This window comes from Anthonomus grandis, chromosome 3 (genome assembly GCF_022605725.1).
Source record: "Anthonomus grandis grandis chromosome 3, icAntGran1.3, whole genome shotgun sequence".
NCBI lineage: Eukaryota > Metazoa > Arthropoda > Insecta > Coleoptera > Curculionidae > Anthonomus > Anthonomus grandis.
The window spans coordinates 21486292-21512778 of NC_065548.1; the positions used below are offsets into that span (position 1 = coordinate 21486292).

A 26487-nucleotide genomic window follows, 5' to 3' on the forward strand; every position below is an offset into this window, starting at 1 on the left:
TAATAAAAAATTTAAAAACAAATTTCAATTTATACATGTTTGGGTTAAAATGTTCGAAATTAGTTAAGCTATAATCCCCTTAAATGATTGCACCTATCTTCCACACTCCCTGTATAAAAAGTAACACTGTATAGTATAATAATTATATTATAAAATATTCCTATTAAATAAATTATTCTTTTCCCTTAAGAATATTAGTAGTCCTATCATGGAGAAACGCTCATATTGATTGTAAAATTAATAACTAATAATTAACTTCTCAGATGGTTAGCAAACATAGAAACTGCTAGAAAATTCACACACAAATATTGTGGTCTGAGGAGATTCTTAGGATATATCTTTTTATAATAAAAATATTTTGCTTTACTCTATAATTTGGCTTACCTACTTCGGTTTACGCCTGAGAGTAATGCCTAACCTTAAAGCATCGAATGAGGCTATTTAAATACAGGATTGCATTCCTAATAAGATTCAAGTTTTACAATTACTAATTTTATAGGGAAAAATGAACCATGTTACGAAATTAAGACACGGTATTTGGGAGCCTTGTTTCCTGGGAAGAATAGAATAGTCCCAGATGTAGCGCTCACTTTTTGGATTACTAATACCCCGTTTCAATATGCCTTAAAATAAGCAATTCCATCCTTATTTCCCCCTAGCAGTCTTACCACAAAATTGTGTCTAATATAATAAATAAAATCAACAATCAATTTATACCACAATTCTATTTATCCATAACAATATTTTTAGTTTTGTTAATTTTATCCTAATTACTTTAAACTAAACATCAAAAACTCCAAAATTTTATAACAAATACTTCAAATTAAAAAAAAAACAACAAATAATTCAACTTAAAGACTACTCGTATTTGTTCAAACACTTTTATCATCTTCCTTTTTGTTTGGACTCCCTGACCAGGACTTTTCAGCTTGTTCCCCGTCTTTTGGAAGTGACCAAGACTTACTTCTACTTCTTTTTTGTTGCTGTCGTTCTTTTAACAGCTGCCTTGGCGTTTTAAATTTCGAGGAGTCTATAGATTCGCGTGATCTGGAAGAAAATATGAATAAAGCTAGGTGGTTCGGATGCGAATTACCTATAAAGCAATAAAAACGACATCAGCGTCCGGCGTCTTTACTGGCCAAAGCCTGTCCGGCATCCCAGTATGGCATTCTACACCGCTGCTGAAGCTATTTATTACTAATTTACTTTATTACTATTAACGGTATTAACCAATTTACAAAATTTAAACATTAATTTTAATTTATCATTTTTTCATTTAATTTACAACAATTTTATCTATGTTGTCGATGCGTCCATCGACAACATAGATAAAATTGATTCGTAATCAATATGTCCAATAATTTTAAGATCCAAAATAACGCCAAGATCTTTTATCTCCGTTACTCTTTTTAACACAGTAGAACCAATGCTATGATTGAACAAAACTGGATTGTGTGACCTAGAAAAATAAATAGGAATTACACTTCGATAGATTCAAGTCATTCAGATTACCCATTCACAAATCCTGGACAAATCCTTTCGCAATAACTGATATTGACAAATGAATTTAATAACTAAAAACAATTTAAGATCATTAGCAAATCTGTCGTAAATATTGGAATGTCATTAATATACAGGTTCAAGAGCAACGGACCCAAATGAGATCTCTCAAGCAAATAACTCTAGCCAAGAAATCATATTTAAGCCAAAACCCCACAGTGGAAACTTTGCTAAATTATGCTTGCTTTAAGCAATTGCTATTAAGGGCAAAATTCACTCTATCAAACCCTTTTCAAAAGCACTCAAGAGACAGCCCCATACAAGAAATGAGGATGGTAACAGTAGAATACCCCTTTTGGCCTTTAAATTGCCAAGTTAGTTCTATTTACCATTTGTTACCATTGTTCTATTTACCCTTGTTACCATTTTATCTAAGAATTTGGTCGTTTTTAAAATATTCACGATAATTATCTGTAGAAATAAAATTTCTAAATAAGCAGCAGGAAATTTGCATTCTTAATAAAATAGGTATTTTAATAGTATTTTTTTGTAAAGTATCAACTTAGTATCGAGTTATGTAAATTTCGGAAAAAGGAGATTTTGTTCAAAAGATTTCTAAACGAAAATTACATATAAAATGCATTTCAGCAAGGACGAACTTGTTGACATGATATTTGTGTTGGGTGAATGTGAAAAGAATTGCCTTTTAGCCTCTCGAATGTTAAGAGCATCAATATGCATGTATCTGTAATACGCGCCTTATCAAAAATCTTTTAGACGTTTATTAGCGAGATTTGTAAATACAGGGAATGTTTGTTACCCAAAGGTAGAAGAAAGAATAGTAGTCATTACTAATCAGGAGCAAGAGTTAGATGTGTTATTAAGGGTAACCGAAGATAGTCACGCAAATATCGGAAGACAGTTGGAATAAGTGAAAGATCAGTGCAACGAATTTTAAAAATGATCAAGATAAACACCAAGCACTTTTTGATAGAGATATACAAAACCGACTTGAATTTTGTATTTGGAGCAGAAATAAATTACAAAACGTCCCCACGTCTTTCTAAAAAATTGATCAATAAATAGACATAACTTTCACTATTATTTATCCGAAAACCCTTATTTCATGCGGCCTACCAGCATAGGTGGTCATTAAATGTGTGAGGTGGAATTATTGGAAGCACTGTTATCGGTCTGTATTTTTTTAATGGTCACCTTAGTGGAGAAATGTATATTCAATTCTTACAAAAGGAACCTCCTAGATTACTTGCGAATGTTCCATTAATTACTAGAAACCGAATGTGGTTTCAATAGAACGGAGCTCCTACACATTTTTCTAGAAATGTCACTGAACATTTGAATGTGACATTTGGAGAAAAATGGATTGGAAGCAATGGACCTATTAACTGGCCAGCCAGATCGCCTGAATTAATAAAATTAGATTTGTTCTTATAGGGTTTTATAAAGGAAGTTGTTTATAGAAATTTACCTACAACGGCAGTAGACAAGCAGCAAAGAATATAAGATGCGTTTGCTCAAGTAACATTACAAATGTTTCATGAAGTAGAAAGAAGTTTTCAGAACACTTGATGTAATAATAATAAAATAATTAATATTTTTAATATGCTTGTGTAATATGACTAAAGAGAGCTAATATGTTTACATAATAAAAATAGTTCATTTATTAATTCTAATTACGACATGATGTATACGACAGCAAAAACCAAGTAATCCTCCATTCTTCTAGAATCCGAATTTAACCTAATATTGACATTACATTGAGATTTCTGATGTCAAGATAAAATTATGATGTAGTGATTTCTTAATTTTTCTTGTAAAAAAATTATTGCAGTCAAGCTGCGCATGACAAAGTAGCCATATTTAGCGCATATACTAAGTAGCCTAAGGGGGTCCAAAAATGAAATAAAAAGAATGGCACAACATTAAAAAAATGCTGCTTATATCGTCACATTTTTTTAAAGCACGCTGTATATTTCAAAATATTACCAGAGATGCGCTGTCATGTCTGGCAAAAAATTTTATGAAGTTAGAAAATTTTAACTTTTTTTTTTAGGTTTTATGGAAGACCGACGCATTGCTGCAGGACCCTTTATATTAAACGCAATCCTTCCAATGCTTGCTATTGGTCACAGGAAAATAAGCCCAGAAGCTTTAAAAATTTTACCCAAAAAAAATTTTATCCTTAAAAGCTAAATGTTTGAGCAAGTATTTAGGGATATGGCTCTTTTAATGACCAATTAATGTGATTTTGTAGACATTACAAAATATTACATATTTAGAGGAGTTAAGGGAAAAAATTATTGAGTGTATCAATTGTACTCTTTTGAGTGTAAAGACATGTAAAGACGAAAAGGTATTAATAATAGACTAACAAACTTTTTAGCTAAAGAAAAAAGTCTATTTGAAGTATATAATGAAAGGCTCATTTAATCTTTTTTAAATTGACTCTCGAAACAATTTGATTTCATTTAACTGTAACCAACATATCAAAAAAATATAATTGTGATAATTATCAAGTTAAACTAAGTATTACAATAAAAATTAAAATAATCATGAGTAAAAATTGAAGATTACATTATAATGACCAAATAAAATATATCGAACATCACATTTAATTAAAACAAGTTTCTGAGCCAGCCTACAAAAGGATCTACTTACAGATATGCATTTAAATATATTCTATAATTCTCTATTTCTATAATGAAAAACATGGTAAGTTACACATGAAATTATTTAAAGGGCATTTATGTCAAAGAATCGATCTTTTACTAAATGGTAATTAGTTTTTTTCCAGGCATTGCGTCGAAAAATCTTTGGATGTGTCGACTTTTGCAAAATTGTAATAAAAAACTGAATGGTTAAAGAATTTATTCACGAAATTATTTAATTTTCGTCAAAAATGTCACTTTTTCCCCGGGGTGGAATTGGAATTAATCATAAAGAGGAAAACAGATCATTCTTACAGTGCTAGCGGGAATTTTCAGATACTTCTGGGTAAAACTACATTCGTAGGATCTCTTCTGCACTCGAAATATCCAAGATTTTAGAAAGAAGAGCAGTGTATAACAAACTCAATTTTTTTAGCATTTAAATAAACTTTAACTTTAATTTTATCAGTTGAGCCTCAGCACTATCAGGCGCGTTTTATAAATAATTTGGGAGTTAAACTGCATAAGGAATTAATCACAATTCTAAAAACGCAAAAAATAGGCTCACCTTGACCGGCTTTTTCGTTTATTATCATTGGTTCCACGTTCACCTGATTTACTTCTCGATCGTTGACGCCGTCTCTCACTACTTTTACTTCTTGATCTTTTATTGTCTCTTGATTCTCGCTCCTTTGAACGGCTTCGAGATCGACTGCGGTCTCTGGACCGAGATCTATTTAAAAAAAGTTATTAAACCAAGTTAAGTAGTAGATAATCACAAGTTTAGAACCTCTAAAGAAAACACGCGTTGTTTGAGATGACGTGTTTATGCGCGTTTCATTTTTCATCAGTTTTTTTTCTAGGCTAGAATAATGAAAAAATTATATTTTATTATTCGATTCCTAATTTATGATTTTTAATTCATATTTGAAATATTATGCTTAGGTTTTCGGAATTAAAAAAGGTACAACATTAACTTGTATTTACAATAAAATATAGAGATGGCTAATAAAATAAGAGTGGTCAAAAGTAATTTATAAAAATGAAGTAAGTAATATTAGTAAGTAATATAATACACTTATATTTACTGATCTTTAAAGATTGGTTTACAATCTAGTAAGCGCCCTTTCTTCGAGGAGGTTATTTGCTAAACGGCCGGCCGGGTTGGCAGGTCTGTGCTGATTCAGTGATTCCTGCTTAAGATGAAGTATACAACAAGAGATGCTCGGAAAATTAAGAGAAATCACTGCATTTAGAATTTTGCAAAACCAACTGCAGTAAAAGTTTACCACATAACTGGAAAAACACTCTTTGTAGCGAGGGGCCAAAAATTAATTACTATAGGAAATATAAATGTGGAAATGTATTTAATGAAGAATTCAATTCAAGGAACACTTTGGGTACAGTAAAGCATGGTGATGATAACATTAAAGTATGAGGGTGGTTTGAAAGAGAAAAAGATCAAAGTAACATACTTAAGAATCTCAGAGACATGCTGCCTTACGCCAAAGATAGTATAGGTTTGCACTGGGTCTATCAACAAGAAAATAATCCAATAGTAAAGCAGTGGTTCGAGAGGAAAACTGTCTTAAGATGGACTTCACAGCTCCCTCCAGGATTTGAATGCGATTGAAAACCGTTAAAAAAAGGCAAAACAGAGCCACGCTGGCAAAAAATAGCAAATTAACAACTATTGTGGCACGAGATTCAAAGGACTTAGTTTCAATACATGTACTAACATGTTGACATCTAGTTGACTGTATACTAAGAGGATGTCAGCCAGTAGTACAGAATAAAGACTGTTCTACAAAGGCTTAGATTTAAGTTATTATATAGACTACGTTGATTTATATTATTAACCTCTTAGTTTTATTTAAAATAATTAATTAAAATGATTCACTTTTTTGAGGCATAAAATACTGATAAACCTAATAAAGGCATGAGCTGTAAGAAAGGTATTATAGATTTAGTCATCTCCAATTAGTTTTCCAGGATTTCCTAATTCGGTTCGAATTAATATTCTTAATAAGGTTCTTATAGCTCCATATCAAGCTTTAAATAAAATAAAGTGTTCGAATACCTTTATGATTTGTATAGTATAATCACTTATCCAGTAAAATAAAAGTAAATTTTAAAATAAACTTGAATTAAAAAGGAAAACATCCCTAAAGGGAATGTTTTCCATTTACTAAAATTAAATAAAAAATCAGTCTTATTATTATCACAATCGTCACTCACCGATACCAACTTTAACTTGTAAAATGCGTTTGCAATTTGAGTAGAGGGGCTTTTAAACAAAATTACAGAAATTAGGTCATTTTTCCTTTACCGAAGCTTTTGCAATAAAGGATCATAAAAATCATACACATTCATTAAAAGGACAATCATATGTTATGTAGTTTTTTATGAAACATAGTTTCCGGTCCGTTTTTGGAAGATCTAAGCCACTTTATGTATAGCTAATTAGCTTTTCTATCTTTATTATTGATTTTTCTATTAAGATGCTGTATTATGCCTACATTTTTGTCAATATAAACTCCTCCTGACTCAGGATTACGAGTACTACTTTAAATGAATATGATTGTTATTTGTAATTTCTGGATTTAAACCGAGTTTTAGTAGTGACTATCTTAGTTTAATATTTTATACTGTACCATCTATCATAATATATGATAATTTATTACATTCCTGTTTAGATGTGTTATCAGCCATTAAAATCAGATAAATTACTTTCACAAGGTCATTCTGATCTACTATTACAATAAATATATCTATCATGATCCATTCGTGAGTGATTTAAACAGTTTTTGAATTAAGAATATTTTTCAATTTAAATCATTTTTATTTAATAAATTCATCCATAAAACAATCATTTTTAATTAATAAATTAATCTCAAATAAACTTATAACGGGTTTTATCTAGTGAAAGGTTTAACATTTAAAAAAAATCTGTAATACCAAACTCAATTATTAAGAAAGAATCACTTACACTGATTGACTTTTGAGCCCTACATATCCTAATTTTGTATATTATTGTTTTTTTTAACTGTAACTAACTTGCTGTTTAAAAAAAGAGCATCGTAAGGATGACAATATAAATTGCTGAGTACTCGATATATAAATACGAAAACGGGCTTCTCTTTCTTATTTTCTACTGACCTTCATCCAACTACTCTCCAGCTGAAAATTTTCACAATTTTATCCATAACACAGCATTTCTTTCTGGTTCTCTTTAGATTGATCTAATTTTTTATTAGATTATTCTATCTTCTTTTTTAATATTTTTGTTTAAATATAAAATTATAATTTTTCATTTTCGGTAGCTTTATAAATGAGAGTGTTAGATCTTTTGACATTAAAGCTATTTTGATTTAATTTGAAATAAAATATTATGCGTCAAAATTTATTCTAAAAAACTTTCTTCTTTAAACAACCTTCTCAAAAAAAAGCTTTTTATTTATTTGTCCTAAAACTGTGATTATTCGCCTGAATCTCTTTGCTACTGCAAGAAGTACATGATGTTTATAGTTATAACATTGAAACTAAAAATATACCTGGATTTTCTTCTATGGCTTCTTGACCTGCTTCTACTATCTCGGCTGTGCCGTCTATCAGAATGTCTTCTCGATCTTGAACGAGTCCTACTCCTAGATCTTCTGGTCCTAGAATAACTCCTACTCTTTGATCGGCTATAAGTGCGTCGTCTACTTTTAGATCTGGAACGGGATCGGTATTTTTGAGATGAATTTCTTGGAGAATAACTGCGAGATCTGAAAAATTATAAAAAGCCGATGATAATCGTACTGCGTACACCTTAATAATTTGCGGACGCGCTTTTATCAAAAAATGTCCCAGATACTAGATCCATATTTTTCGCAGTTTAGATCAGTTTTCTCGGATATATAAATATAATTTAACGAAAGCAAAAACGATTAGTGGGTTGATTCTCTATGCAAAGACTGAGTTAATGTTGAGATCAGAAGTAATTAGGATGAATAGATGAAATGTGCGACAATACTAGAAAGTAGTAGGTACAGTAATGGCCAAAAGTAGATAGACAAATGGTTTTTTTAAAAAATCAAAGGAAATAAAAATTCTATAATAAAGATATTTAAGTATATTATGGGCAGCATAAACATGTATAAAAATAATAAAACATTCTTTAGAAACAATCACCTAATTTGGTAAATAATAAGAATAACTAAATATACGTTGGACAAAAGTAGATAGACAAATTTAAAAAATAACCAATACTCTTTTTTTTGGAAGTATTTTTTTTTAATTGCAAACTAAACCATACAATATTAGTATTTTGCAAAATACCCATTATTGTCTATTACAGCCTCACATCTACGTGGCATTGATTCAATAAGATTGTCTATGAGTTTAAAACCAATATTTCTGTTGTACCGGTTCGAATAATTCACCTTTATTTGAATAGTTTGTATCCCTAATACCACGATCTACAATTTCCCATAAATTTTCGATGGGATTAAGATCGGGTGACTGGGATGGCCATTTTAAAACTGGTATTTTTTCTTCTTCGAAAAATTGCTTCATAATTTTGGAGGAATGCTTCGGGTTATTATCTTGCTGGAATTGGAATCTCAATGGTAAATTTTCTTCCACATAGGGCAACATAACATCTCTGAGAATATCCCGGTACATAAACCTGTCCATTATGCCCTCTATGCGATGTAACGGGCCCATTCCATAACCTGAGAAGCAACCCCAAACCATCACTGATCCACCTCTATGCTTAACTGTGCGTTTTGTGTACTTGGGATTCAGACGCTGGCCAGAAGGATGTCTAACATATTGAATTCTATCGGAATTAAACAAATTAAACTTCGATTCGTCGCTCCAGCAAACACGTTTCCATTCATGCTTTGTCCAGTGTATATGCTGACGGGCAAATTCAAATCGGGCTAAGCGATTCTTTTTTGAAAGCAATGGTTTTTTTGCTGACCTACGTGCAAATAGATTCTCTTCTACCAACCTTCGTCTTACAGTCCTTGAGGACACATTACAAATCCCTAGAGCCTGTAATTCTATCTGAATTTGACGAGAAGTCATGAAAAGGTTATTCTGGCTAATTTGTTTCAATTTGCGTACAGCTAATAATATCCATTTTTTTTTTGGTAGACCAGATTTATTTTTTGGCTCTAATGATCCTGTCCTTTCATATCTTTTGATAATTGCCGAAACAGCTTTTCTTTTAACATCAAATCTACGAGCGATATGAATTTGAAGATCACCCGCGCGATATGTATTAATAATGCGTTGTCTTAAATCAAGAGAGAATCTAATTCCGCGTGGCATGTTGCACCTTGAGTTAAAGAGAAGCAATACTATACTAATTTTATTTTATAAATATCTAGACAAAAAATAATTCCAAAATTGTTTTTGTTCTCTCTACTTTTGACCAGCTATATTTATATTATTGCTTTATCTGATAGCAAGCAAAATATTTAACTGAAATTTATTGGTATCTTTTTATAGACCGCCTTACAAATAACAATAATTTAAAATCTAGGGGACCTGTGGGTAAATCTTCATGAAATTCATGAAAATAATACTTTGTCTATCTACTTTTGGCCACTACTGTATATCAGATTATTATCCAATTCTTCTGAACATAAAATTAAATTCTACAAAACTTTATTCTATAACATTTAACCATAAGTTGGATAAGAAGAAGTTTACCACCTTCTTGTGGAGACATGGGAGGGACGTATGACAAGATATTTTGGTCGGTAATAAGTATAACACAATTGCTAATAAAATAAACTTTTAGCAATTTATTCCAGTCTGAGTAGAAAAATAGACAGTGGAAAAAAGGGTATTTTTTCTTAACACTTTAAAAATCCTAAGAAACTTTGGCAGAATATAAAAGAACTCGCAAATAAAAATATAAATTGGCTAGTAGAATTAGGGTTTAAGCGAAAAAATTTAATAACTGTACACCTAGCAAATATTAAATAATTCATTTCAGTATAATTCTATTATAAATGGCTCAGTGGGAAGCAAGGATGAAATGACTGCTGAGTCGCTTAAGCGCGTGAAAGATTTAATACTGGAGTCTATCCCTCTATTTTTAAAACTTTACCTGTTACTCCTATTTACAAATCAGAAGACTGAGAAAAAAACTAATTATAAGCTTTTCAGGAAAATAAAATTTACTTTAAAACTCAATTTGGTTTCAGGCTTAGTACTGTCCATGTCGTTGCATAGTTTTAGCAATAAGTATAAGGCAATTTTTCTTGAATTTTCAAAGGCATTTGACACTGTTTCTTACGCTGTGGTTGTTGAGAGGAGGGAAGAAACTGCATACCAAGTGACCGTAGACTGCCCAGCACTCACGCGCGTTTGGTTCAAATATCTGGGTAATGATAACTCGGCTTGGGACATGACGGGTCTATCAGGAAGCTTAAATGCACAGCAGCGCTCTTGGCTGCCTATTATCCACCCAATTCAATTTACTGTCGTCTAAAATCGAGATCGAACTTGGACTGGTGCCTTTGACATAAGTTACTCTTAGCTTCTAGCTTCCAACCCAGAAAAAACTAAGTTTGTTACATTTAGAATGTTAAATAAGGGTTGATGATGATTGAACTAGATAGGAGATAAATTCCTGTCATGCGTACATAAGATATGTAGACTTATTACATACTTAAGACAAGTAGTGCCCTACCACTTCTCTTATTGTACAACATCACCCCTTGGGATGTTTCATGTAATTCAAAATAATCATTCATTATTCTCAAAGAGACTATTAGATATATGACCAGAGGAAGAGAAAGTATACTCAAAGTCTCACAAATCAAGTACATGTAAGTATATCACTATTAATTATTACCCGCAAACATATTTTCAAAGTATGATCTGAAACATAGATCTCATACTTTGTTTTATAGTCGATTGTATCCCAGTGGCTTATTATTTAAAGAGACCAATTTACCAAATTAAAAAAAACAACATCTTTATTATAAACAAATCTTGTCTATAAAGGTAAAAAGTGCCAACCATAGGTGTATTTTCATAACACCATGATAAACGAAATTTATGTATAACAGAAAGGAACAAAATACATAAATCTAAATCATAGCATCTTAAATTCCTAACAAATTGTGAAAAACTTTTTTCTTAAATATTATTTTTAAAAACAGGTACACTTGACTTTTTAAAACATGAAGCATGACTTAAATAATTTAGTTTTGTGTCTAAGTATACACAATTTATCTCCAAGGCGACAGAGCGTGTATTAGCTCTTCTTATAACAAGTGCGTGTAAGTAAAGAGGCTGCTTAGTTAATGTCAATTTGTGTATTGGACAACTTAAATGAACATAATGTTCGTTCAGCTATAGTGTATAGAAAAAACTCCTCAACATGACCACTAATGTGTTGCCCTATAGTAACTTTGTTTATATCACTAGCAGAGCAACTTCTGAATCCGATAGTAATTCTAAATTGTTAGAAATGGTACATACACTACATCAAGGTAATTAGGTATTGAAAGAACCAAGGGTTCGGAAATCAGTTTTTTAACAAAGCTTGGCAAGATATTCCGAAATTCATAAATTGATTTTAATTTCTAATATGCAGATGTTGTGAACATGAGTATTAAAGTTTAGTTTGGAATCCAAGATTATTAACTTCATAGGACCATTCGACTTTGATATTATCAACTGAAATGTGTGCTATAGAGAAATCAATATCACAACATGAGTAAAGAATTGCTTGGTTTGTTTTTTTGTGGATTAGTCAGCAATGATAATTCAATGGTCATATTTATTGGTATAAAACAAATTTTTGAATGTTCAAGATATGGTGTACCCAAATCTATTAGTTTAAAAAACACAAGGTTTACAAAATAATGTAATATAAACATTTAAAATATTTAAACACTAATGACTAATATAACTAACTAACTTGTAACTTGCCTCTGAAACATAAAACTGACTTACTTGTGCCTAACCCTATCGTCATGTTGACTTTGAGCATTTTTATTGTAATATCTGGCAGAATATGGTTCATAAATTTCTTGAGGGTAGGGACCTCTTGCTCCCGGTGGTCCTCCGCCTCTACCTCTTTGGCCACCTCTTCCTCTACCACGACCTATGATATATATAATAGGTCGTTATATAATATTAACAATATTGCTGAAAACATTTTTTTAAGTATATCGCGCACCTCTACCTCTAGGACCACCCCGGTACACAGCGTAAATATCTATATCTGGATAAATCGAAGGAGCTACATATGGATTATGAAACATCGGAGGATAAGGAAAACCGTATACTGAGGCAGGAGGGGGCCCGTGACCACCATCGAAGATCATATTTGCTGGGTGGCCCAGATGATTTCTCATGGGCATTTGCGGTCCTCGTCTTTCTCCTAATAAATAAGATTGCTAGGATTTGAGGTGAATCAGTTAAATGTCATTAATCTTACTCGGATCGCCATCTAAAGATGGTTCTGAATCGGAGGAATCAGAAAATCTTTTTGTTTTAACATCATTGGATAGAATACTTTTTAGCATCACTCGCCCTTTGACTGCGTTATGTAATTTCTCTTTCTGGTTCAGATAGTCGAGCTCTCTCATGTTTTTAAGTCTTTTTACCTAAAATGTAATATAAGTATATACTTGTAATTCTGTGTTTTTATAAGTCAAAGAAAAAGCATTAAAAGTAAAGTAGTTTAAAGTGTTAAAAAAAAATAATAAAATTTTATTTGAAGCATTTGACCTCCAATGAAAAAAATAAACATTTTGCATAAGATATCCTTTGATCGCATTATTGTAATGATTATTATCAATCAATCAAAAGAATTAAATATGCTTTATTGTCAAAAAATTTTAAAAATTTTGTAGACAAAGCTATACATAAAAAGCAAAACATACAAATATGGAAACCAAAATACAAGTACTAAATAAATATATAGAAAACTGGGTACAAAAGACATAAATGTACCTGGTCAAATTTCTTATACTAAATGTAAAAAGTAAGGGAGGAAAAGTAAAAGTAGGAAAGTAAATACAAATAGTAACAAGAAAGTAAAATAAAAAAAAAGTAACAAAAACAGTCAAAAACATTAATACAATGTTTAAAAAGTCATAAAAAATTTTATAGAAATTTAGCAATACAAAATATTGCTATTCTACATCGTAAAAAATTTAATAATTAGCCAGTGCATGCATGATACTCAAAAATTAATACAAAAAAAATCATCTACGGCATATAAAGCTCTCTCCAGTAAATATGATTTCAAAGCATCGCGAAAGGAAAAGATGTCAATGATTTAATTTCCAAAGGCAGATGATTGTGCATTTTAGCTCCGTAAAGAATAGGCCTTTTTATTAATTCTGACCTTGGGATTGGCACATAAAGATCATGCTCTGCGATTCGAAGTGGATAATTGCGAGATGGTCTAGGAATTTCTGATATATGCTTGCGAACCAAGCAAATAGATTCAAGATGGAAGAGTTAATATTTTAAATCTTTTAAACATTTCTTGGCAATGAGTTCGACTATCAAGTCCTAGTAGATAGCGAACCGTTCTCTTTTGTAGTTTAAAAATGCGCTCAAACTGAGTCACACAGCATGTGCCCCAGAATGGAAAGGCGTAACGAAAATGGGACTCAAAAAGGGCATACACTGTTCTTGATGACGAAAGATTTAATTCCCTGGAAACTGATCTTATGGCAAAACAAGCTGAACTTAATTTTTTTAGATAAAACATCGATATGTAATTCCCACTTCAAAGAGCTGTCAACAATAAGTCCCAAAAGTTTCACAGATGGTTGATTTGATTCATTTCACAAAGGGTTGGATAGTACCTTTATAAGATAAGACTTTAGTTTTTGAGATGTTTAAGCAGAGAAGATTCGAATCGCATCACGATTTAATGTTGATAAGGTCTTTAGCAATAGTTGCATGAAGTGCCGCAACATCCGGATTGCTCCATGTAAAGCTAGTATCATCGGCAAAGAGACAGATTTTGCCGCTAATGTTAAGATGGGCCATATCATTAATAAACAGCAGAAACAGAATTGGGTCCAGAACTGAACCTTGAGGTACCCCACATTCTATTGGTCTGCTAGAAGACATGGTCGTATCAACCTTAACAAGCTGACTTCTGTAGCTAAGATAGGACTTAAACCATTCAAGAGGCGTTCCTCTGAACCCATAGTGCTGTAATTTGTTTATCAAGATAGTATGGTTTACACAATCAAAAGTCTTGGAGAAATCACAGAAAATAGTTGCTGTTGAATGATGACTGTTTATACTAGAGTAAACACTGTTAAAAAGGGAGAACATACCATCATTAGTGCATTTATTACTCAAGAAGCCAAATTGATGGGAAGTTAGTATTTTATATTTAAACAGGATCTTCGATAATGTTGGAAGGAGAGCGATTGAAGCTTGCTCTTTATCTCCTTCTTTATGCAAGGGAATAATTATTGCAGTCTTAAGGCAGTTAGGATAGACCCCATTTTGAAATGATTTGTTAATTAGGTTTCTCAGATGGTTTAAGGTGTTATCAGGCGGATTTGAGACCATTTTTAGAGTAAGACCATCTGTACCAGATGATAATTTGTTTCTTATTTCATTTATTGTACTTTGAAGCTCTGTTATTAGTACAGGGGTAAAAAAGAAACTATGTAAGTTTTCATTAGAGAGATATAAAAGTGGATCATGAGAAGGGGGGATTTAGTAGTCATTAGGTTTTTAACCACGTTTACAAAGTAATCGATTCTCAGGTGAAGAGAGGATAGTGCTAGTCAAAGAAGGGTTATTTCTTAATTCGTTAACAATAGACCATGTTTCTTTAGCAATGTTACCAGAATTAGCCAGCCTGTTATTATAATAAATATCTTTTGCGGCTTTTATTGCTTTTCGATACAATTTCCTGTATAGCCTTACATAATTATGAAAAAATATGCTGTCCGAAAATTAAAAAATAACTGAAGGGATTTGTTTATATTGTTTAACAAGGCCTCGCTCTTACAACTTATAAAAAAAAGAATTCTTCAAACATTTAAATAATATAATAAATACAAGAGCAAATAGTAATAACCACCGTATATACGGTATTAAAATTCACGGTAAATTTTATAAAAAAATAGGTCAAAGGTGTAATAACTACGTAGGTAAAAAAAAACTTTTTACTATAATCCATTGGATTTAAAAAATAAAATTAACCAGGGTAATTTTAGGTTAAAGGCTAATAAATTGGATGTCCTTGCTTAATTATTGTTTTCTAATGAATCAGTTTTTATGCTTTCTTTGCCGTAAAAGTTTTAGCGAATTTTAAATGATTTGCTTAGATAGGTAATTTAAAATATATATCCACTTTAAACTTTTTTATGTACTATTTTAATTATGATTTTACTCTATGTAATGTCTAACTAAATAATAACATTAGCCAAATTAAAAGATTTAGTCAGTAAGTAGTATTTAAGTCGCACATGGGGGACTAAAATAGACTCGGGCTCTTTACCAGTCAAACTATGCTTTGGTTAAGCCCATGCTCTATTTACTCCCATTCAATAATATTCTTGCACAAAATTATGTTCAAATTAATTACCTTAACTTCTACCATATATTCAAACAGTAATTTTAAGTATTATATTTTGCTTATATGTATGTTGAATAAAAGATTATTGAACTGAATTGATTAAAGTTACAGTTTAAGAATTTAATTGATAAATTGGATCGGCTCTATGTGGAAAAAATACTAATACTTTTTTGACTTTACTAATACTTTTTGAAGATGTACATGCTTTGATGCCTATATATTGGCATCTGTGAAGTCTGTTAAGTCACTTTGTTCTAGATATCAATTGCCTTATTTTATTTATACTGACTTCTGTAAGTTATTTTTGTAATAATGACATAGATATTTTTTTATTTCGTCATTAAATTGACAAATTCTATTTTGAGTACAACTAGGAAACCAAGCAGAATTTATTTCAATATTTTTAAACTCGACATCGTCAGGATTAAATGTCCTGTGCCGTTTTACTTGTAGGCATGTACAAGAAAATGTTTCTTTGATCCTTTTGATCCTTTCCCTGTGAATAACCTTTTTTGGCAATAATAGAACAGTTATTTCACGTCTAGAAATACAAATTTCTTGAAAACGCTCTTCACTGGATATCTAAACTTATATAGCAAAGCTAGCATCAGATCATTTAAACAGGTTTTCAATGGGTTTTTTTATTTTCAAAGGTTTTTCGTATACAAACGAGTTTCCAGAGAAATCAGTAAAGCTCAAAAATTTATCAGACGTTAATTCTTTCAATAAAATATTTCGGTTTTCGTTTACACTCAACATTTTTTGGACCTATTGAAAATGTATTTTTTTGGGCTAAATGTGTGATTTTGATAAATGTGTGATCCTTTTTTTTAATGTAAAAATATATATAAAAAAACAACTCATCAAGCTTAAAAAGTATGCAAAGACCAAATATAAAAAGGCTGCCCACCTAGCCAACGTTGAAAGACGATGTGAAGGATTTAAGGGTGAACTATAAGAGATCTACCTTTAATGAAACAAAGAAGCTACAGAGTTTGAAAAAACAGGGAAGCTGTACAAAATACCCTCATTCTCTTACAATAAGAAAATACATAGGAGGAAAATTATATTGGCACGGATTATTCCGTAAAATTTAGATGGGATAAGAGCATAGGTCTCACCTAGATTTTCAATTGGAACTTAAACTGACGGTGAGAATTTGGCCCATTAGACCTGCCATCGAAAGGCCGTTAAACCAAATAGAAGAGATTACCAATGGTATAAACAGTATACCTAACTCAACAGTGTAAGTTTGACAGTGCTAGCCAGCGTAAACCTTAAATGTGTCCCTGAATAGATTTCGATTGTCCTTTTTGCATCCAAGTACAAAAATTATGTATTCTTATCTAAGTGCTATATCAGAATGCCAAGAATGACCCCCGAAGTGAGAATAAGAGTTGTAGTGAGGACAGGTTATTCAGAAGTAATTTGTACCAGTCAAGTCTAAGTGCACACCAAGAAACTTGGGTTCAATTGAACATTGTGGCTTTTCTTGAATTATTTAAGGATACATAAAGTATAGACCACAAACAATTGGAGCTGATTGTTTTCTGATTGAGATGGTCAATTTCGAAGGATTATAAATTATGTAAAAGGTTGGGTTATCAGCAAGTACTGGTTCCCTCATCTTTTATTATAATGGATAACAATAGGGACCTCAGTACTGATCCTTCAATATCCATTCCACAACTCCATACTTTAAAGTCTGTTTCCCTGAATCATATTGATTAAAATAAACTTACTGATCTGGATCTAATATAGATATAAATATGCGACTCAATACAATTAATGAGTCGCTCTTAAAAGTTGTACGAGAAGAACTTATAAATGCGTAAGACAATCAAAAGTCTAAAAAGGTTGAAAATGTGTCCAGATATTTTTCAAAGCCATATTTTTCTAAATAAAACTGGTGAGGGGCTGTAGTCTTTTCTAAATTCAAATTGGTTCATGGCTTATAAATGTTAGGTGCAAAATGTCAATTACTTTGATTTTTAAATCAGTCATAAGCTATTAATCACAGATATGGGACGATAATTGTTGCAGTCACGAATGCCCTTATTTTTGACAAAAAACACCACTTTTGAAGTTCTGCATCTGATCAAGATATCAAAAGTTCTGCCTTAAATTATTAATTTGTTAAGGCTTCGAAACTATAATGTTTCTTATGTTTGGATCTTTACGAATGCTAATTTTTATTTGTAGAGGAGCTGAATAGATCATTGAAACTCACTGCAAAGTTCCAGTACTATGAGTTTTATTAATTATTGCTCCAAAGTGTGTTGAGAGGATACAGAAGTTTGTTTAGGTCATTTTCAGTATTTAAACAAAAGTAAGTATTGACGTCTTTAGTAATTGGCGTTATCTTTGAATCAAAAGTAGTAAATATCTTAAATAAAAAGTAAAATGGGATCATTGAAATAATGACCTTAAAGCTCTGAAGATAGTAAGTAATTGGGATAAGTAAAAGAAAACTGATTGTGATGACATATTTTATTTATTGCTATGTTCAGTTTTACCAAAAGTTAATCTTATTTATATTATATATCTGCAATGCCTATTACTGTTACGATTGCAAAAGTCATTATTAAATGCTTAATATTTCTGTATTCACTCCAGTGCTTTAATATTGACTTTGAAGTGAGAAGACCCGCATAATAATGCTCTAAGCTGTATTTTTATCTTGATTTCTTCTCAGCCAAAAAAAAAAATAATCATACTGTTAACTTGAAAGTTTGTAAGGTTGTTATCAATTTCTAATTATATTCCTTACCTCATCACCCCTTGGATCAGGAATATTACCGTACCTCTGCATTTCTCCCTCATTTTTCTCCTAAAGAAAAGAACAACAATTAATTTATACTTTTAATATTTACAACGAAACTACATACTTTAACTCGTCTAAATAACTCTTCTACAATTCTAATGGCTTCAAGCTTCCTCTGTACTCTGATCAGCTTCTTTTCTTCCCTAGCGATCTTCTCGTTGATCTCATCAGATCCTGTAATCTCCAACTTTTTCATAATTTTAGCTTTTCGCTTTTCTTCTCGCATCCGTCGTCGAATTTCTTTTTGGGCCTTTAAATTCTCTTCCTTTTTTCTATAAATTATCACTTACCTCTCACAATGATTAAATCACTATTTCTTCATAAAGAGTTGTAAAAAAATGTTGTAGAATATTACTTTCAAGAAAATCAATGAATATAATAATACTCTTAATTGTTCAATATTATACAATATTTTTAATAAATCTCAATGTAGGCCATTTTCAATAACCAATAAATATAAATCTCATTATTGTGCTATTACATAAAGTAATACATTTTTATATTCTTGATGTCATTTTATAACTTTAAATCCCTTTAACTTTCTTACTATTTTATACTTATAACATAATTAGCTCTAAAATTATTAATAAAAAAATCAAGTTCTAGAGGTTTCACACAATTAATATGTCTGTAAACCATAGAACTTGCTAACCTTTCAGCCTCTTCTTGCTTCTTTTTTTCTTCTAGTTCTTGCTTATCCCTCTCCTCTTTTTCCATGACTTTCTTCACTAGCCTGTCTCTGACAATTTCCCTTCTTCTTATTGATGCATCACTACAATTAGTTATTTTATAAATAAAATGTATATTATTAAAGCGGGTTCATATTTAAAATTATGGTTTATTCAATATTAATACTACAAAAAGCAAAGTTCAACTCAAGTTAAATAATTTTTAAATACCACTATACTGGCTTTCTAATTAACTACATAATTTACATTGTCAAGTAATAAACTCTTACCTTAAGTGTTTAGTCTTATCAAAATCAACTCTAATTTCCACTTCCACTTCACCATCCTCTTCTTTATGGACCAATTTCTTATCGCGAAAAAAGTCCATGGCTTTGGTGAATCCAATATAATCCTTAAATTGCACGTAACCTTCAAACCAATCTAGCTTATCAAAGCTAGAGTATTTCAATCCAGAAATATGATCTTTCATTTTTTTCCGGTATGGGTCGCAGGTTGGTATGTCTACATAGCGAATGTTGCCGAATTTTTCAAATACTCGGTAGAAAATTTTTTCTGCAACAAGAATTAAAATATAGAATATAAAATAGGCAGTCATTCTATATATAAATGAAAGAAAGTCAGAACCTTCCATTTTTCCTGCACCATTAATGCAAATATTTTGTAGCAAACATAGATCTGAACTAGGCTTAAGGAGACAGAAACCATTGCCCAAAATGTATACAATAATATACCCTATAAAAAAGAGTGGCCACTTTAAGCAAAAATACAACTATGATAAAAATATTTGTTGTAATACTAAACAATGCCCATAAACTTCTAATTTTTTTAACAAACAGAAATGTTTAATGAATGAATGGCTGCAATAAAAATGCAGTTTTATTAGAATTATCTGTGGTGAGAAAATCTGTTGGTTATTGTCTTGGCTAATAAGAAAGTAATTATGTGTCTTGCGATAGAATAGAGTTTGCAAGAACAAATAAGAAACAAGCATCCAGCTTTAAAAAACAAACGCGTTGGACGACACGTTTTCGGATAAGGTAGATAGTTTTCATCTTTGAAACCTGTTCCGACTGCCATCGAGTTTTTTGACAAAACTCAAATAACTAGTAATTAGAGAGTTGAAGGAACTGGAAGAACATTTTTTAAAAGTTTTACTATGCTGCCTCTGGGTTAAACAAAACAAAAGTAATAGAGATTATTAGAAAGAGAAAAGAATTTAGTATTTGTGATGTCCATAAATTCTTTAATTTACTAGACCCAACCATTAGAGCTTTTTATCTCATTTCTTCTGAACAGCTCCACATAGATATTAATTTATGATTTCTGTCATTTTATATTAATCTTTCTTTTCCAGGTTGATATGCTATAGAAAAAATTTAATAATATAAAACTGCAAAACGATGTCGGGATGTGAACATGAAGATTGTTTTATTGGTTCTGGTGAATTTTTAAGGCCAAGCTTCTTTGCTAAACTTTTTTTATGGATTACAGCAACTGAGATTTCCATAAGTTTTTGAAAAGGCTTCTGTAACAGCACAGAATTGTCAAAAGTAACAGTAAAAATTCTGGATTTGGCAGCAATTTCATCTGCATGTGAAAGAAGCTTTAGCGCACACAGAGGCATTCATAATTATAAAGGAAAATATTTAAAAAAATAATAGAGCTGCCAAAGTTGTTCACACTAACCACCATTTAAAATTAAGTAATGCAGTCAACAGTAATTTAAAAATAAGTAATAACTATGAGGTAGTAGTTATTACTTAGGTGGGAGGACAGTGTCTGGCAGGTAGGCCTAAAAGTCCCTTTCCGCCAACACCTGAAACCCGATCATCATTGCTGACCACCCTCTCCAGTCTCCCTAAGTAGGTCCCTAATGAAGGAGAGCACCTACATAAATTGATATGCAATTTCCTCCACCAGGCCACACCTGGGGCACAGTGGGCTGGACAATGAACATGAGGTAAGTGAATGCTACTAATACTCCAAGGAGCCATCCAAATTAACAAGAAATGATGATAAATACATGGAGATAGATGGTGTCTCTGAGGTCGAGAGTGAGAAATTTGCATCAAATTATAGCTTAGATCAGTGTTACTCAAACTTTTTTTGTGACGGAACCCTTTTAAAAAACTAAACTTTTAACAAAAGCCTAAAGTTTAAACTAAAAGCAAAAGCAGTTATATGTGAATTAATATTTATTAATAATCATAGAAAAAGATAGATACACTTTAATACATGCATTCATTTATTATGACTGCTGAAGGAGCCCTACCAGAGGTTTCGTGGAGCACCGGGGCTCTGCAGAGCACACTTTTCACCGCTGACTTAGATGGCTTACTTGATCTGATATGTGAACATATCATATGTTCACATATCAGATCATATAGGAAATAATTTAGGTCATGTTTAAAAATATTAAGAAATATTCAATATACCTTTAAATATTATATCAAGAAATATTAAATATACCTTTACAAAAAGTGCCATGTACAAGATATTTTTGATTCTATTTTTGAATTCTATTGGTATACACACCTATTACTGATTAATGGCAAGGCTGTTTGCATGTTACAAAAGGAGGGATTATCCATCTAAGAATATTAAGTTTTAAACTTTTATTATCTTTTACACGTTTGATTTAAGATAACTTTTTTTTATATAGGTCATGTATTGAGAAGTTGATTTTTATACACTTTGAATATTAGAAATATTATTCAATATTGATTTAGTTACTAAATTAAACATACAACAGAGCATAAATAAACTAAAGAAAATCTTAGAAACATAACACTGCAAACTTTACTATACTAAATTCTTAGAGAGAAAGTTTAAGTTTAAACATAATGTGTACACTCAATTATATCTATTAAATTTATAGTTAAATGAAAACTGATATAATCTTCAACAATCCAATTAAAAATGCAATTAAAAAGTTTAATAATTTACTATTGCATTAAGTTTTAAAAAATTATAAAATACTTAAAAAACTATAGCTTGAAGATTTAAAAAAACTAAAGATTAATTTAACAATTGTGATTAAAACATTTTCTGAAATACTAATTTTTGTTTTCTTTGACTGAAATTGATTTGAAAATTTAGGTGTCTCAGTGGTTTGCCAGCTTCTTCTAATAAAACCACTTTTAGCAAAAGTCAGTCTTATTAGAATAGAACTTTTACTAAAATAACATAACAAAAAGGGTAATTCTGCAGTTTATCGGCTTTTGTCAAAATTGAGGGAAAATAATAAGGTTTTTTGCAATATGTGTAGATTTCAATATATATATTTTTCTCTTAGACAGGATGAGAGTGTTATCATGCACTAAGTCACTCACTATGAGATGTGATTAATCATTAGAATAACCGTATTCAATTAGTTTTTTTAGTGTGTTGGGCTTGATATTGTAGAATTACCACAAAAAGTACATCATAGCATACCTGAAGGAGTGACATCATCTTCATTCCTTAAATGGTAAGGAATAAACCATTTGGATGGCAGGTTAGACAGATGCATTGTGTCTGGACGTTCTCCAGGTTTCATTTCATCCATGTTTTTTGCCTCTGCAAAAAAGGCATCCCAAACCCTCCGGTTTGGATATTCTGATGGAGCTTCTGCAGCTTTCACTCTCATCATTTCAGCAAAATCCTTCAGCTTGATCATCTTGTTGTTCACTTTTGAAATTACGCGCTCAAGTTTAGATCTTTTTTCTACTTCGGCCACGAACCTTACAAACTCGACAGTAGTTTTTGTGACTTTGAGAACAGAAAACTCATCGGGTTTAATCAGCTCCTTTAATTTATCCATAATCTCCCAATGGGATACACTTTTTCCTAATTTTTTTACATTTGGAAGCTGTAGTGAAATGTTGAGTTTGGCGATGGGGCGCAAAAACAACTGCTGGGGAAGGTATAAGGGTTCCAGCTCCGACGTGTTGGGGCATTTCTGAAAAACATTCATAATTAGACCTTTCTTCTTGCCTTAAGGGTGCAAGCGAAAGTCTAGGTTATCAATGCTTTCCAGACTTCAGGGTTCCGACACCATGCGAGGTTTTTATTTAATAATTTGTAAGATATAATTTAATTTAAATTAAAAAAAAAAATCGGGTGATCCGAACAAATTTTTTGTTTTGACTTTTCCAAAATGACAGATGACAGTTGAGCGTTAAAGAAGCTCTGACCAAAGCTCTTCTCTTCTTCTTTTATTAGTCCAAGCTTTAGACAAAGTAAGATAGGGGACAAAGAAATTAATGTAAATATTAATTTATAGTTCAAATGAAAAAAAAGATTATATTTCAGTGCCTTCTGCATTTTTGCATAGTAACATTTCCACCTAATTTTTAAAAAGGAGTAGACTCTGTAGAATAAGGCAAACCCGGTTCAGCTCTCACCCAGCAATATAGAGTTTATAAAATGCAATATTTATAAGCTCCTAAAGTTAAAAAAAATCTAAACGAAAGACGAAAATTAAATAACACTGATATATCTTTTTTTTCACAATAGACATAGGTATAAAAGGTACAAACTAAATTAATATTGTAACGCAATTCATGAACACACTTCTTACTGAAATACTTTTATTAAGGCTCTAGACATAGTAAATATCTATAGCATAAAGTTTGGCATTATAAATCAGCCAACTGGAGACATTTAAAACCGTTCCTCTCTTCGTTTCCTGGAAACGATGTTTGTTTAAAAACCAATAATCCTTCAGCGAGTGCTAACGAGATTTCAAAAGTAATTTTGGCACGTATGGAAGCTTTTATTCGGACCACCTTCAAAAGCTCTTCAGACAGCAAACCATGATTTTTGATAAAAGTTGCTCCAAGGCAGTCAACAACAAAAATGCTGCTCATCGTAAATGGCGCCAAGACCCAAGCCCTGCAAATCGTTTTAACTTTGTTGTCTTGAGAAATTCGCGCAAGCACGACGATAGATATCTGCAAAGAAAAATAAAATGAGAACATAAAGAATAAACTTTTCAATTGCCAAAATAGGATCAAGATCTTGTGGTCAGTAGGAAAAGTAGTTGGCCAAAGTTTTGTAGATAATCGATTCCACCATGGATTAGGGAAGATGGTTCGATTATGATGACCATAATAGTATAAAAAAATGCGTGGAATCGTGCTGACACCACTGTTGTGTACACTATTTTCTCTTTTATACAAAAGAGGCCTGTACTCTGAAGACTGGAAACTTGCGCGAATTTAACCGATACGCATAAGAGGAAAATAGACGATGCTCATCAAATACCATCCGACTGCTTTAGTGTTGGCATTCACCAAAAGAACTTTGAAGCTGCTTGATTTCATCCAGAAGAAAGCCATAAGTCTTGTAGGAGATACAGAGGTAACTAAAACCTTGGACAGTTTGGCTCATAGAAGGAAGCTGGCGGACCATACTCTGTTTTATCGATAACATCACGTTAATTGATTTTTTGAACTGGTTCTTGTCAAAACCTACTCGACAGGCAGATGCGACATATGCATATAGAGTGCAATCAACTCCCAAAGTACCTCTTTTCCAAACATTACAACTTGCACAACAGAAATATTCACAGACACTTTCATAGCTCTGGCGCTATTCGTAATACTCGAGTACTGTAGAGTGAGCCCTTTTGTGCCAGTGTATTTGAAAAAAAAAATAGAGCCCTACAGTTATTCCAGGAATACACTCCTTTTATTAACATCGCTAAAACTTCCACCTGACTCGCAGTGACTGACGTTTAATTGTTTACAAAGTACCAACAAAACTGATTAAAATTCTTTATTGTTTTTGCCGATAGAGAAAAATAATTTCAAAAGAATACTGTAAATAACAGTTAAAGCAAACAAGTAAATAATTTCTAGGAAATTTAAACTTCCAGGTTTTACAATAAAATAATCTAAAAAACCTAAAATGGGGCCTAAATTGGGACTTCAAAATAGATTAACTACTAAAAACTAGACACTGAAAGGTGAAAATATTGAATTAAACATAAATAACCCAAATAAACTTCTTTAACTTCTGTCAACTTTATAACACTGTTCCTCTCCCAAATTTAATTATTTAATCAATCAACAACTCCAGGGTTAAAGATAGAGCCACCTGTATCATGATAAGGTGCTAGCCGGACGATGTTTACAATTATTAGCTTCGTTGTCGGATGCGCCTGGATCCGGTAACCACGTCGTTGATTCTGGTGACCATATGAAATGAACCTTCTCAATACTTCTGGGGATTTGGTGACTTGCCCTTCGTCCTCCGTGGTTTAAAACCACTAGAATTCGCCTTTATGTCATAAGGTGATTTCATTCTGTAACCTTATAGATGCAGTTTATCCCATGCTTGTCCATGGACCTTTCGCAAACGCACTTGCAGATGGTCGACGTACTCCTCAAGAATTTCAGTTCTGTTAAGCCTCCCAGTAATAATGTCTAAAGATAAACGAAGTTCATTAACGAAGACAAATTTGCCGTGTGTTTTTCAGTAGACTCACGGATAGCAGAACGATATGCCAATAGGATTGGTTGCATACAGGTTTCTCAGTTAGTTTGCTTAAAGTAAACCGCAATTCTCAAATAGGTTTCACATATGGGATTAAATCTTTCAACCATTCTATCAGGCTGAGGGTGTAGGAGGGTTAAGCGGGTCTTATTTATTCCGTGCAACTGGCATACTTGTTGGAATACTTGTGACTTAATTTTCCTTCCTTGGCCTATATCTTTCTGAAGATTCCCAATCGGTATAAATCTTAACTGGTTAATAATAACAAAAAGTAACTTTCTAAAATTCTAAATAGCCTACTCTTCTCAACGGCTAAAGCAAGTGAGGGATCGAAGACTTAGTGATGAATTATCATTTGCTTTAACTTAATGTATTGCTTATGATTTTTTCTTGCATTTTAATGCTTACAAAATGCCGTTAAAATGAAGAAATTTGCTAAAAATTCAAAATAACTTCCAAGCAATGATAAAAAATTCCTCCTTATAGGCTATAGAAATATATTCTATAATATGGTTTTAAAGAAGAGCTCTAAAAATCCTCCGAAGTCTGAGGAAAAGAATATTTTAAAAGAAAAAGCTGTAGTTTGGTAAAATCTTCTAAATAGTCGCACAAAACTGTAAAAACAAGATATTTAAAAAAAACAACACATTTATTTGTCTATAAATATATATTTAATCTCTAATTCAGTTAGTAAAATTTTGTTATTCATTTTCGTTTCATTAGAATCGGCTAAAATTTTCTAAA

At 31.6% G+C, this 26487-nt stretch overlaps 1 protein-coding gene across 2 annotated transcripts; it reads right to left on the bottom strand.

The window, feature by feature from the left end:
- Window positions 1-706: 706 nt before the first annotated feature.
- LOC126734280 (A-kinase anchor protein 17A) lies at window positions 707-23395 on the bottom strand. Of its 2 annotated transcripts, XM_050437830.1 has the most exons (12): window positions 23284-23386; window positions 22699-23203; window positions 19533-19815; window positions 19227-19346; window positions 18639-18846; window positions 18521-18580; window positions 12625-12793; window positions 12364-12567; window positions 12138-12288; window positions 7724-7939; window positions 4738-4902; window positions 707-1047 (listed from the first exon to the last, which is right to left on the bottom strand). In XM_050437830.1, exons 2-12 carry the CDS (start codon window positions 23063-23065, stop codon window positions 873-875), a joined length of 2118 nt encoding a protein of 705 aa, XP_050293787.1. In that variant the 5' UTR covers window positions 23066-23203; window positions 23284-23386; the 3' UTR covers window positions 707-872. The 2 variants fall into 2 exon arrangements, with proteins under 2 accessions (XP_050293787.1, XP_050293786.1); XM_050437829.1 differs by having other exon boundaries at window positions 22699-23395.
- Between the last annotated feature and the right edge of the window lie 3092 nt (window positions 23396-26487).